Consider the following 12,887-nt stretch of genomic DNA (forward strand, 5'->3'; position numbering starts at 1 on the left):
TTATACAGTGCATGTTCTTTCATCCTCACAACCACTGAGTTGGGTTAAGTATTATTACCTGCTCCCCGTCCACCTTTTTACGTTAGGAAGCAGGTTCATTTAGGTTAGGTAACCTGCTCAAGGTCACCCGTTTGTAGCAATTCAAAGGTGGCTCTCTTTTCACTCTTCACTGGCATCCCGAGGAGAAAGCTGTATGGAGTCTTAGTAAAATAAGCTCTCAATTATGTGCAGGCAAGCTGGCTGTGAAATAACACCATTCAGTAAAAAATACCTCTGGCTCAGCAGTAACAAACTCAACTAGTATCCATGAGGATGCGGGTTCAATCCCTGGCCCCTCTCAGTGGGTTAAGGATCCTGCGTAGCTGTGAGCTGTGGTGTAATTTCCACACCTGTGGTGTAGGCTGCAGATGCAGCTCAAATCCTGTGTTGTTGTGGTTGTGGCACAGACCAGTGGCTGCAGCTTTGATTCAACCCCTAGCCTGAGAACCTCCATATACTGCGGGAGTGGCCTAAAAAAACAACAAACAAAACCAAAACCCTCCGTCCGTTATACATCTACAGAGCACTCATTTCTAGTTATATTCACACTATTTGTTTTCATCAGAAGATCAGATAACAGGATTTGTCACAATTGTAAGCAGCTCTTGAATATAAAAGTGTGAATTTTACTCAACTCCAAGAGGACCAGACATGGGCATTCCTGTGAGGTAGATGCTGCATTTAAATCTGTTTCCAGTGCCCCCTGGTCCTGTTCTCCACAACCAAGACAGACCCACATAGGGGAGAGAAAAGATGAGAACTCAAGCCTTGAGGCCAGATGACTTGCACTAGAGAAAACAAGGTAAGGTCTCTGAAGCTCCGTGAATCCCTGGGTGTTATTGTGTGTTAGCATAAACCCTCTGCATTCTCTTCCTGCTGAAGTATATAGAATGATAAGGTATTCTAGAAAAAAACAGCGCGGTGGAGACCACAGTCAATCCCAGCTTCAAGATTAGCCGGGTGAAAGTGGATGAACGCAAAGTGTTTGGCGACAGGGGCAAAGAAAAACGTGCTCCCTTCACAGCGGGCACCTCTACCCATTACTTTGTGAGTATCGACCTGTTCTTACAGCAGGTTGAGGACCTCTACAGACTTGGCCCTGAGCGCAGAAGCTGTGAAGCCAGGTAAGGTGGAAAAAGGAGGTAAACTTCAAAGAGCCAAGAGGCTTTGGCAATCTCCATTCTGCTGGCACATAAAAACCTCAGAATCCAGCCCAGCCAAAGGCCTGGAAAGGAAGCACAGAAGAATGAAAACTAACGGGAGCCTCGGTCAAGGTGTGAGTGTAAGGGTCATTGATCCTGGGTAGCACTCCCTGCCTTTATTTCTTGATGCTCACTCTTCTGAGGTTTAACCTTACATAAACCCGGGTGACCCGCAGATGCAAAACCACGGGGATCTTGCATCGGAAGAAACCCCACACGCCTCCTGGAATTCTCTTCCAGGTTCCTTGCCCGATGTTCTCGATCCCCTGGGAGCCTCATAATCTTTTACGCCATTCTTATAATATGCGTCGTAATATCTTCCATTTTGGATTATTTTAGAGGCCAGAAGATCCCCACTCCCGTGCGTGTCCTAAAGCCCCCAGCTCCAAGCGCGGCTGCCTCTGGGTGCACCAGTGATCGCGGTGGAACGGAACAAGATCCTCCAACGTCTTTCTCCACCCCTGATTTCCGTTAAATATCCGCTCCGGGGGTCTGCACGCAGCCTGCAAGGGCCGGCCTCCCGGAGGCGAGCCTGGACTCTCGGAGGACAGCGGCGGAGGGCTCCCGGCGCACTTCCTGAGGGACGGCGGCCGGGGGCGGAGCTGCCCGCCTCCCCCCTCCCCGGTGCCCCTCCCTCCGCCCTCCTCTCCCCGCCCCCGCCCCCTCCCAGAGCGGCCGGGCGCCGCGGGGGCGGGGCCGCGAGCGGGCTGGGCGGCGTGGCGGTGCGGGCTGGGCTGGCGCCGGGGCCAAGGTGCGAGCGGACCCGCCACGGGCTCGGGAGCAGAGTCGGGGCGCGCGGCGCGGAGCTGGGTAGCACAGTCCAGCCGACCCAGCGCGGGCAGACAGGAGCCCGCGGGTGGCGGCGGCGGCGGCGGCGGCGGCTTCCAGACCGGTTGGTGCTGGGCCTCCGACCGAGCCGCGGCCGAGCGGGGCCTTGGCCCGGGCGCTGGGGGAGCCCGCGGCGGCGGGCAGCAGGAGGAAGCGGCGGCGGCGGCGAGTCCCGAGCGGTGCGCGCCATGTCGGGCAGGCCCCCCAAGGCCCTGCCGTCCACGGGGCCCCACTCCCTGCGCGACATGCCGCACCCGCTGGCCGGCTCCAGCAGCGAGGAGGCCGTGGGCGGCGACAGCACGCCCAGTCCGGACCTGCTGATGGCCCGCAGCTTCGGCGACAAGGTAGGGCACGTGGGACTGGGAATCGTTTCGCTCCCTAGGGAGACGAGATACCTGGAGCACCACTGGGCACGGGCCGCGCCCACCCTGGCGCTCCTTTCCGGGGGCAGGCGTGCCCTCGCCCCAGAGCCTTGGGAAAATTATCTCTCTGCCGCCCCCGCGGGGTCGCAGCCGCAGGGGGAGCGGACAGAAGGGACGGAATTGCCCGGCTGTGACTGGTCGCGAGCGCCAGTGACAGCTGGTGGGGAGGGGTCCCGCCTGGCGGTTGTGGCCGGAGGCGTGGGTGCAGTACTAGGTCCTAGATCCTGGGATGGGGTCTCGGATCCTCCGGACACATCCCTGAAAGCTGAGCTACCGTGTCACTTGTAGCTCCTCCAGTTTGCTGGGATTGCAAAGAAGCAAGAGTTAATGGTTTTCCGTGGTCTCACTGCCAGAGGCGTCTTACCCTTGTTCTGTCTTGTGGGGAGTGAGATCTTTGTTTAGGTTTGCTGTGTGCCCTGAGGAGTCACCTGACTCAGACCCCAGCTGGCTGCGGGAGGAGCGAGGAGCGTATCCCTGTGGTTTCCTATTTGGAGCTCCATCCACCTCTGCCGATCTCCCACACTGTTTAGGGTTTGGCAGAGGCTGGTTTTGTGGTTGATGGAAAGAAAGGTCGCCCTTTGACCTTCTTTGTGTAGAGAGAGGCTCTTGGTTTTCCTTAGAGCAGCATGACCCTCCCGCTGCCTTGAGAGACGGCAGAGTCCGGTGAGGGTTAAGGGGCGGCGTCCCCCCTCCCCCCGCAGAGTTGCTAGTTCAGCTTTGACCAGGACTTGAGCTGTGATTGTATCAGCGCCTCTGTTGCCACTTAGTCACTAATTGCAGGAATTAGAATTGTTCTCAACCCCTGTGATCACGCTTGTCCCGTCCTAGTAAAATAGTTAAGTGGATTCCTCCTTGTCCCAAAATTAAATGGAATCAGGGAACCTAACTTTCTTTCCCTCTTAGATGGAAGGACATGTGGTACAGTAAAAATGAGTATGAGTGCATTGAGCAGTCAGAATAGCTGGAGATGTACCTTCCCCAGAGGGTTTGTGAAAGCAAAGAGTGGGGCCGGGGCTGGGGATGGGGTAGGGGTCGGCAAAGCATTAGGAAAGAGACATCTTAAGCTAATGAAAGCAATGGATTGAACAGCTTGAGTTGTGTTTGGAAGGGCGCTCTTTGTATTTCTCTTTATTTTATAGAAGATTAGAGACCGTATGAAGGCTTATATCACTTGGAAATACCTTGCCCATGTTTGACATTCAATATGAAATTGACTGAATGACTGAATGAGTAATTTGATGCTTTTTTAAGGACAGAGAACTTGGTGCTACATGCATGTAGGAGGGGAACTGAAGTTAAACCTCCAATTTCTTTCTCAGGTTTGTGTAGGATAGTGAATTAATTATCTACTGCTGTATAACCAATTACTCCAGAACCTTGCATCTGAAAATAGTACCTGTGGGTCAGAAATCTGGGAGCAGCTTAACTGAGTGGTTTTGACTCAGGTCTTTCATGAAGTTGCATTCACTGAAGACTGGATTGAGGGTGGATCAGCTCCCAAGCACACTGACTTGGCTGTGGGCAGGCCTTAGTTCCTCTTCATGCGGCTGCTTGATGTGGCAACTGGTTTCCCCTGGAGCAAGTGATCCAAGAGATGAAGAGACCCCAAGACTCAAGCCACAGTCTTGTATAAGCTCCTTTCAGAAGTGACATTCTTCTGCCATATTCTCTAGGTCACATTGACCATCATTGGTACAGCATGGGAAGAGGGTGTGGATATCAGGAGGTGGGGATTATTGGGGTCACATTGGAGGCTGGCTACAACCGATGGCTCTTTTTAAATAGCTGCTTAAGGATCCATTCTTGGAGGACATCTGATTCAGAAGTGTGGGCATTTTGCTACTAAGTCCTGGGAGGACAGATACCCCCAAGATCTAGTTGGTGCACAGGAAGTCATGCCTAAGTCACATATCTTTAGCTTCCTTTACAGGGACAGTTCCATGAAAGAGAGTCTTTTTTTTTTTTTTTTTTTTTTCCCCCTCCATTCTTTTTAGGGTTGTACCACAGCATATGGAAGTTCTGGGCTAGGGATCCAATCCTAGCCTCAGCTATGATCCCAGCCACAGCTGTAGCCACTGGGCCAGGGCCCAAAGATATAACCCACACCTCTGCAACCACCTGAGCTGCTGCAGTTGAATTTTTTTTAAGGGCTGCACCTGTAGCATATGGACGTTCCAGGGTTAGGGGTGGAATCCGAACTGTAGCTGATGGCCTACACCACAGCCACAGCCACACCGGATCTGAGCCACACCTGCGACCTATGCCACAGCTTGCAGCAATGCCAGATCCTTAACCCACTGAGCCAGGCCAGGGATCGAACCTGCATCCTCATGGATGCTAGTCAGAATCTTAACCCACTGAGCCACGATGGGAACTCCTGCAGTTGGATTCTTAACCTGCTGTGCCACAGTGGGAACTCAGAATGAGATGGTCTTGAAGGCATTATTATTAATTATTGAATATTTAATAAGTCTCTTCAGAGCTGTGAGGAGCATCAAAATGACCTCACTCCCAAGGGCCCGGTTTATAGTAAGCCACTTTTCCTCAGAGGCTTATAGAGCAACATAATTTCTTTCTCCGACTGGGAGTAACACTCTCGTTGAATCTGGGCATATACGTATGTTCTTGTAACTCTGGAGAAATTTCTGCAGGGAGAAGCTAGCAAGTAAGAGGTGAATCAGAACCAGTAGACACGAGCCTTCCCTTTGCCCTGCTTTTCCCTTGGCCAGGAAGTCTGGGGACTGCTGGAGGGCAGGTCAGAGTACTGAGTGCCAGGGTCTGTCTTTGAAAAGAAACCTGTGTCTTTTTGCCTTTTTGGACATTGGGGTTTGTGATCCTGGACGCCTGATTGAGAGTCACTTCTAGGCCAGGCACATGGGGCTTTGACAGGCTGCTCCCATGCAGGATTATCATACTATGCCGAGAGGAGTTGCTTTCTATGGGCCCAGGATGGTGCCATGAGCGGGAAAGCCTTGCATCTCAGTCAGCAGACACTTTTCCCTGGTCTCTGGGGTGCTGGCAAGCAGGGAAGGACCAAATGGGATGGCCTCTCCAGCCACAACATCTAAAAATCATTCAAACCCTGGTGTGATGGGAAGAATATGTTTACCAAGGGTTGCTAGGAATTCCTTTGATGCCAGGTAAGCTCACCAGGCCTTCTAGCACTGCATTCTTCGTCTCCACCTGAAATGTAAATAAACCACTTGACCCATCTCTCTTTGTTACTTTCATCTGCAAACCACTCTGGGCTCGCTTCTCCCCGACTCAGCCTCCAACTCCTGTGGACCTTCCAAAACCGAACACCCCAGCCCTCTCAAGCCCCAGCTGTGGCTGACACCCCTAGCCACATCCTCACCCTCTTTGCTGAACTCTTCCTGTCGCCTTCGGTCACTGCTTCCCCTGAAGTCTTCAAAATGGAGGTGTCTTTTCCTCCTAAGCGCCACTTGGGTCAGGTTCAGGCAATGGGGGTCAGTGTTCTGTCTCTCTGCTCCCTTTACAGACCAAGCACTACCCTTTGGGGGCCCGTGCCATTTTGTTGGCACACTCAGCATATATCTGAGAGCCTCCTACGAGCCAGACACAGTTCTATGAATTTGAAAAGAATCAATTACATGTAATTTTATGTAATGAATGTTGTGAAAGGAAGAAAAAGTAGGGGAGGGCGTTCAGGACCACTGGCTGTAGGGGGATTCGGGTAGCCCTTATCGACAACTTGAGATTTGAGCAGAGACTTGGAGGAGGTAGGGGGTCAGCTATTTGAGGAGTGTCCAGGTGGGGCAGTCAAAGCCGAGGCCTGAAGGCACCTGCCTGGTGTTGTCAGGGACGACCTTAGAAGCCAGGGTGGTTGGAGCAGAATGAGCAGTGGGGACTCCTTGGCCAAGGGTAGAAAGAAGAGGGAGCCAGACATCTAGGCTGAACTTTGACCCTTACTTTGAGTGCCATTGCAGGGACTTGAGCAGCAGGAGGGCATGATTTTTTTTTTTGGTCATTTTTGGCCGCCCCGAGGCACGTGGTGCTCCCAGGCCAGGGATCATATCGGAGCCACAGTCTCAACCTAAGCCACAGCTTCGTCAACGCTGGATCCCCAACCTGCTGTGCTGGGCCAGGGAACGAACCTGTGCCCCATCGGCTCCCAAGACGCTGCCAATCCTGTTGCGCTGCGGTGGGGGCTCTGGAGGGCATGATTTGACTTCTGTGCTGAAAGGATCGCAAAGGCTATTGAATTGAGAATTCTTGGAGTTCCCGTCATGGCTCAGTGGAAGTGAAACTGACTAGCATCCATGAAGACGCAGGTTTGATCCCTGGCCTCGCTCAGTGAGTTAAGCATCCAGTGTTGCTGTGAGCTGTGGTGTAGGTGGCGGACGATGTTCCGATCTGGTGTAGCTGTGGTGTAGGTCAGTGGCTATGGCTCTGATTCGATTCGACCTCTAGCCTGGGAACCTCCATGTGCTGTGGGTGCGGCCCTAAAAAGACAAAAAAAAAAAAAAAAAAAAAAAGGAAAAAGAATTCTTTATTTGACTACAGCACTGAATTAGGTTTCTTTTAGTCAAAAAGACATAAACCAAATGCAAACTGGCTGAAGAAAAGGAAAAAAAAAAAAATCTACTGGCTTATGTTGAAAAGCCCCAGGTATTTTGGTTTCCGGAATGGCTGGAAGTAGGTATTCAAAGGATGTTAGGAGTCTGTCGCTTTCCATCTCTTGGCTCTGCTTTCTTCTTTCTGTGTTAGCTTTATTCCCAAGCTGGTGAAGGGCTATATTCTACAAACCAGCTTTGCAACTGCAGCAGAAAGAGAGCACTTCTTTCCTGATAATTCCAGCAGAGGCTCTGGGCTCGTATCTCCTGGGCCTAAAGTGGGTCAGGTGCTGAAGCCAATCTCTGTAACTCTGATTGCCCAAGACCTGGAGCAGGTCTTTATCTTTAGAGGGTGGCGAAGGGAGCTTTTGTATGTTTTAACTGGGATATGTAAATATATGTGAAGTATATCAATGCATCTGTATTAATAGAATGTATCTACACAGTTTAAAGAATAATAAAAAGAACACGTCGGTTCCCACCCTCCCCCCTCTCCCACGACTCAGAATTAAGGCCTAGACTTTTACTAGTATTTGGGAAGCCCTCTCTGTGCCTGGGTAGGAAGGAGATGGTTTCTACAGCAAAATCAGGATGTTTCTCCTCCTCCAAGGAGGGAAAGAATGGACAAGCATTTGTTGTTTCACAAATGCCCATTACAGGAGTTCCCCTTGTGGCGCAGTGGAAACAAATCTGACTAGGAACCATGACGTTGTGGGTTCCATCCCTGGCCTCTCTCAGTGGGTTAAGGATCCGGCGTCGCTGTGGCTGTCGGCTAATAGCTCAGATTCGACCCCTAGCCTGGGGACCTCCATAGGTTGTGGGCGCCACCCTAAAAAGACAAAAACAAACGAAGCAAATGCCCATTACAGACCTCCCACTGCCTTTTTCTTCCCTGTCACTTTGTAACTTCCCTGCATCTCTTACTCATCGGAATCTTTAAACCCCACCTTACTATGCTCTCAAGGTGTGCCTTCACCTCAGGGCACTCTGTCCAAATCTCTAAAACTATCAGTTTCTTGACCTGCTATCTGGTCACCTTCACCTCTCCCCCTCCCTCAGCTCGGTTGCCCTCTCTCACAGCTACCCCCTCGCGTTATATGTCATACCTAGAACTGCTTCTGCTCTGAACCAATGCCTGCAGACAGCGTCTTGTTTTGGCTCGCCCTCCTCCCAGTCCGTGAGAACTGCCCACCCCTGTCGCCCCACGGCCTGTAGCCGCCCGCCTGCTCTAGAGTCCGGGGCTCCCCTTGTCAGTTGCCCCTGCCACTGCCCTTTGCGAGGTTCCCGTGCGCTCCTCCTCGTGTGTCCCACCTGGATCATCCTGTTTGTTCCTGTCTTTTGCCAGCGCCTCCAGTGCTGAGGTACCTGGAGAGTTGCTGCCAGTGTAAACTCACAGCTTCCAAGTACAGCTGGGGCCTCAGAGATGCTGGGCGCCCACCTTCTTTGTACAGACGCTCCCCTTCTGCACCGGGGCTCCTCTGAAGCTTTTCTCTGCCTCTCACACCTTCCAGCCTTCTCCCCCACCCTCCCTTTCTGCTAATGGCCTCAATTTCTACCTTAGAGAAGACAGAAGCCGCCCGAACTGCCTTCCACCAAACCACAACATGATCAGAATCTGTGGCCGTCCTTTCTTTGTCCCCGGTTGCGGTAGAAGATATTTCTAAGGCCGATCCTGGACTATAGGGCCTGCCCACCCTGGCCTCTCAGAGACGTGGCCGTGTCCGTCAGCCTGCCTCACTCCCGTGGTTCCAGACTCCCTGTCCGCTGCCCCCCTTCTCCTCCATCTCCTGCCCTATTTTATGGCTCCTCTTCACAGCCAAATCTTTTGAAAGAAAGGTTTGCTCCTCTTGTCTCCACTTCCTAACCTCTGGCTTACTTCTCAGCTTGCTGCCTCCTGGGTTTGACTTCTTTACAATTCAGGGTCCCTCGTGACTTCCTTATTGCTAAATCCAATGGATGCTTCACGTCCTTATCTGCCGTGACATCGTGATATCGAAGGAGGTAGCACTCGATCCCGTCGAGTTCCCCTGCTGGGAACACTCCTCAGTGGAATCTGTTTCAGAGGATGCACTTTGGAGCCAAGTTGTCTGGATTTGAATCCCAGCTCCACTACTTAAAGTCTTTGTAGCAGCAACTTATTTAACTTCTCAGAGCCTCGGTTTCCTCCTCTGTGGAAAGGGGATAACAGAGGTGCCTACGTTGCAAGGTCGATGTGCTACCCTGGGAGTTCATACCTTAGCGTATGATGCACAGTGAGCCTTTGATAGCTGTGAGGTGCTGGGGGTGGTGGCTGTTCCTCGATACCGTCCTCTCCACATCTTCATGTGAACATTTTTGCCTATTCTGTGTCAATTTCAGGATTGGTTGTGGTCCCGTCAGGAAATGAACGCCACTGTAGGTTTTTCAGATGGAGAGGCCATAAAATAGGGAATTAGTCGAAAAGGTGCTGGAGAACGTGTGAGGTCAAGCAGAGGTCAGGGAGGTAACCCAGAGGGGAGCAATGACAGGAAAGGGCAGTCACCCTCAAGGCGGGAGGGTCGACAGAGAAGGTTATGGTAGCAGAATCTAGTTCTGTGGGAAAGAGAACCACGCCAGGGCTGCTCAACAAGAGCAGGGACCACAAGGGGAGGGAGCCCTGGAGAGGAAGCAGGTGTAACTAGGGATGCTACCTGGATCCGAAAGGAGGGGATGGGGTCGGGGGGAAACAGCCTGGCTTCTCACCTCCTCCTGCTTCTGGTCTTTCATCTGTATCGCCCATCAGCCCAAACAGCTTCCTTGGTGGACATGTGACCCTAGCAGAGCCAAACAGAGATTCGCTCCGATGGATGCTGAGGGAAAGAATCTCTCTTTCTGTTAGACTGTGCGCCTTTGTTTCCTGTGACGTGGAGAGTGCCTGCCTGAGGATGAAGCCAGAGAGGAATGTGGAGCTGGTGAGGAACAAGGGGCCGGGCCCTGAAGATCACTTGAATCTAGGACCCAGTTGGGCCAGCTGTGCCTGAAACTAGCACTGCTTCCCCGGCATCCTGGTTACAGCAGGTCACGGACTCCCTTTTGTTTACATGATTTTCAATTTGGTTTGTCACTTGAAACTTAAAAAAAAAGAACGATCAATACATAGACCTTAAAATGTGAAGTTTTACTTTGAATCATTGAGGAAGTTCCTGTTGTGGCTTAGTAGTAACCAGCCGTACTAGTCAAGAGGAAGTGGGTTCGATTCCTGGCCTCGCTCAGTGGGTTAAGGATCGGGTGTTACCGTGAGCTGTGGTGTCAGTTGCAGACATGGCTCGGATCCTGAGTTGCTCTGGCTGTGGTGTAGGATGGCAGCTGTAGCTCCAATTAGACCCCTAGCCTGGGACCCTCCATATGCCGCGGGTTCGGCCCTAAAAAGCAAAAACAACAACAATAAAAAAAAGCAAAAAAAAAAAAGAAAAGAAAAAATACTTTGGATCACTGAGAGGAGAGTGCTTAGTTCCTCTTGATCAGGGCCCCCCCCGCCCCCAGCAGAATGTAGTGTCTGCAGATCAGCTTTGGTGGTGGAGGTGTGTCTTCACCTGATCCTTGAAGCTTGAGGAGACTTTCAGGTGTGGGTGGGAACGGCATCGCGGGCCGAGGGAGCAGCTTGAGCAGAGCTCTTGAGATGGAAAATACCTGTGCCTGCTGGGGTTGCATTGGGTTGGGTCGTGCGTTGAGGGTGGAGAGGTTTTGAGAGTCTTGAGTTTGGGAATTATAGAGGAGATAGGAAGACCGGTCAGGAGGAGGCTGAGACTGTTTTCAATGTTCTGATGTGGAAGTTGGCTTTTATTCTCTAGGCAGTAGCCAGCCCTAGAAGGTTTTTGACCAGGGGAATGTGTGATCAGTGCTTGGGGTGGGGAGAGACTGGCAGTGAAAGAGGTAAGTTAAAAAGGTGTTAGCTTGGGAGTTCCTGTTGTGGCGCAGTGGAAACGAGTCCAACTAGGAATCATGAGGTTGTGGGTTCTATTCCTGGCCTTGCTCAGTGGGTTAAGGATCTGGCGTTGCCATGAGCTGTGGTGTAGGTTGCAGATGTGGCATGGATCTGGTGTGGCTGTGGCCTGCAGCTGTAGCTCCGATTTGACCCCTAGTCTGGGAATCTCCATATGCCTCAGGTGTGGCCCTAAAAAGCAAAGGAAAAAAAAAAAAAAAAAAGGTGTTAGCTTGGTTTAGGTTGGAGCTACTGCCTGGAGGAAGAAAGATTAGAAAATGTAAAGATGACTAGTTTTGGTATGGTGGAGGTGGCTGGTTTTCTAGTCCAGGAGACTGGTGCTGACTGGCGCCCCCACTGAGAGGGGGAGCAGTTTGGGAAGCAGGTGTGAGCAAGTGTGAGGATGGTGAGAATGCAGTTTGAAGTCAGGAGTCGGGACAGAGTTGGTTTGAACACTGCTGTTGAAAGCTCAAACTCTTCAACTTAGCACAAGTGCTGCCTCCCAGAAGCTCTTCTTCATATATAAATGTGTCACCCAATAGATCCAAAGAGAGGTGGGAGTGGAAGATGCAGAGGTTGAGGTCAGAATTTAAACAAAGTGGATATTAACAATTGAGTGAAAGGCAGCAGGTTGTAGCAGTTTGTAGTGAGAAGGGCGGTAGCTTGGGGGAAAACAGGGCTGAAGGAAGGTCTTTGGGATGGGAGAGAGTCAGGTGTTAATGGAGCATACAGGGAAAAAGACCTGCTCCATGATACATGAGAGTCCGACAAAATAAGTACGGAAATAACAGCTTGGGAAGGTGCAGCGACTCATGTGCGAGCCATTAGCTTTCCTTACTAGATGCTGTAGGGGTCATATGCTGTCTCATGTTTGCCCTGCCCCTCAGAATTCCTCGAGTTGGCTGCCACAGAGCAGGGATCAGGATTTATTGTTGTGTGTGTGGCGGGGAGGGTGGTGGGAGGGGACTCATGGCCTGTTTGGGTAGCAGAGTGCAGGCACTTTTCAAAATCTCTTGAGTGTCTCCTATGTGCCTGGCTCGGTGCTGGATGTGGGGAGTACTGAGAAAGATAAAAAAGGTCTTTCTTTTGAGAGGGTCCTGGCCCAGTGCTAAAAAGAGGCCTATATCCAGGTGGTTGCAATAGAATGTGAACACTGCTAGATGGCTTCACCAGCTCTGTTGCCGTGGGCAAGTTTCTCAATCTTGTAATGCCTTCGTGTCTCCCTAGTTAGATTTTGGATTATTTGGCAGTGGCGTTCTAAAGACTAAATTGTTTTTTTTTTTTAAGTTTTGTTTGTACTGCCTATCACTCATAACAAAAGAGTTATATTCTTTGTTATATCCTTGTTCATTTCTATCAGTTTCTTCACTTTATGTATTTATTTTTTATAACTTTTTTCTTGGGCTCCACCCGCGACATATGGAGGTTCCCAAGTGAGGGGTCTAATTGGAGCTGATACTGCCCGCCTACCCCAGATCCGAGCCACGTCTGTGACCTACGCCGTAGCTCACGGCAACACCAGATCCTTAACCCACTGAGCAAGGCCAGGGATGGAACCCGCAACCTCATGGTTCCTAGTTGGACTTGTTTTCGCTGCGCCACGATGGGAACTCCTAAATGATAATGGTGTCTGGCACAGAGTAAGTACTATGAAAACGCTAGGTGTTGTTACTGCCTTAGAAGCAACAACTGGGACCCCTGGGAGCCTGTACGGAATATAGGCCTTGGTTATCCCCGCCCTGGTGCGGGAGCTGGGGTCTTCAAACAGCGGCCCTTGTGAGTCATTGGCTGAGCGCTGCATGGACGGGGTGTTTGGGCATTAATCGCCAAGCACTTGCCAGCGCGCCCCATGGTGGGCGAAGCAGGTTCAGCAACCGGGGGA

The 12,887-nt window shown here is 51.5% G+C and overlaps 1 protein-coding gene across 1 annotated transcript in view; it reads left to right on the plus strand.

Moving 5' to 3' along the window:
- The first annotated feature begins 1,945 nt into the window (after positions 1-1,945).
- The window catches only part of SNX30 (sorting nexin family member 30), a 127,086-nt gene continuing 116,144 nt past the window's right edge, over positions 1,946-12,887 (plus strand). The window contains exon 1 of the mRNA XM_003122081.7: positions 1,946-2,413. Coding sequence (XP_003122129.3) covers positions 2,258-2,413 — 156 coding nt within the window. The 5' untranslated portion in view covers positions 1,946-2,257. The remainder of the gene's footprint in view (positions 2,414-12,887) is intronic.

This window comes from Sus scrofa, chromosome 1 (assembly GCF_054392235.1).
Source record: "Sus scrofa isolate SSC_HxYL_T2T_F1_AM1 chromosome 1, Sscrofa_HxYL_maternal_Yorkshire_Landrace_v2.0, whole genome shotgun sequence".
In the NCBI taxonomy this organism is placed as follows: domain Eukaryota; kingdom Metazoa; phylum Chordata; class Mammalia; order Artiodactyla; family Suidae; genus Sus; species Sus scrofa.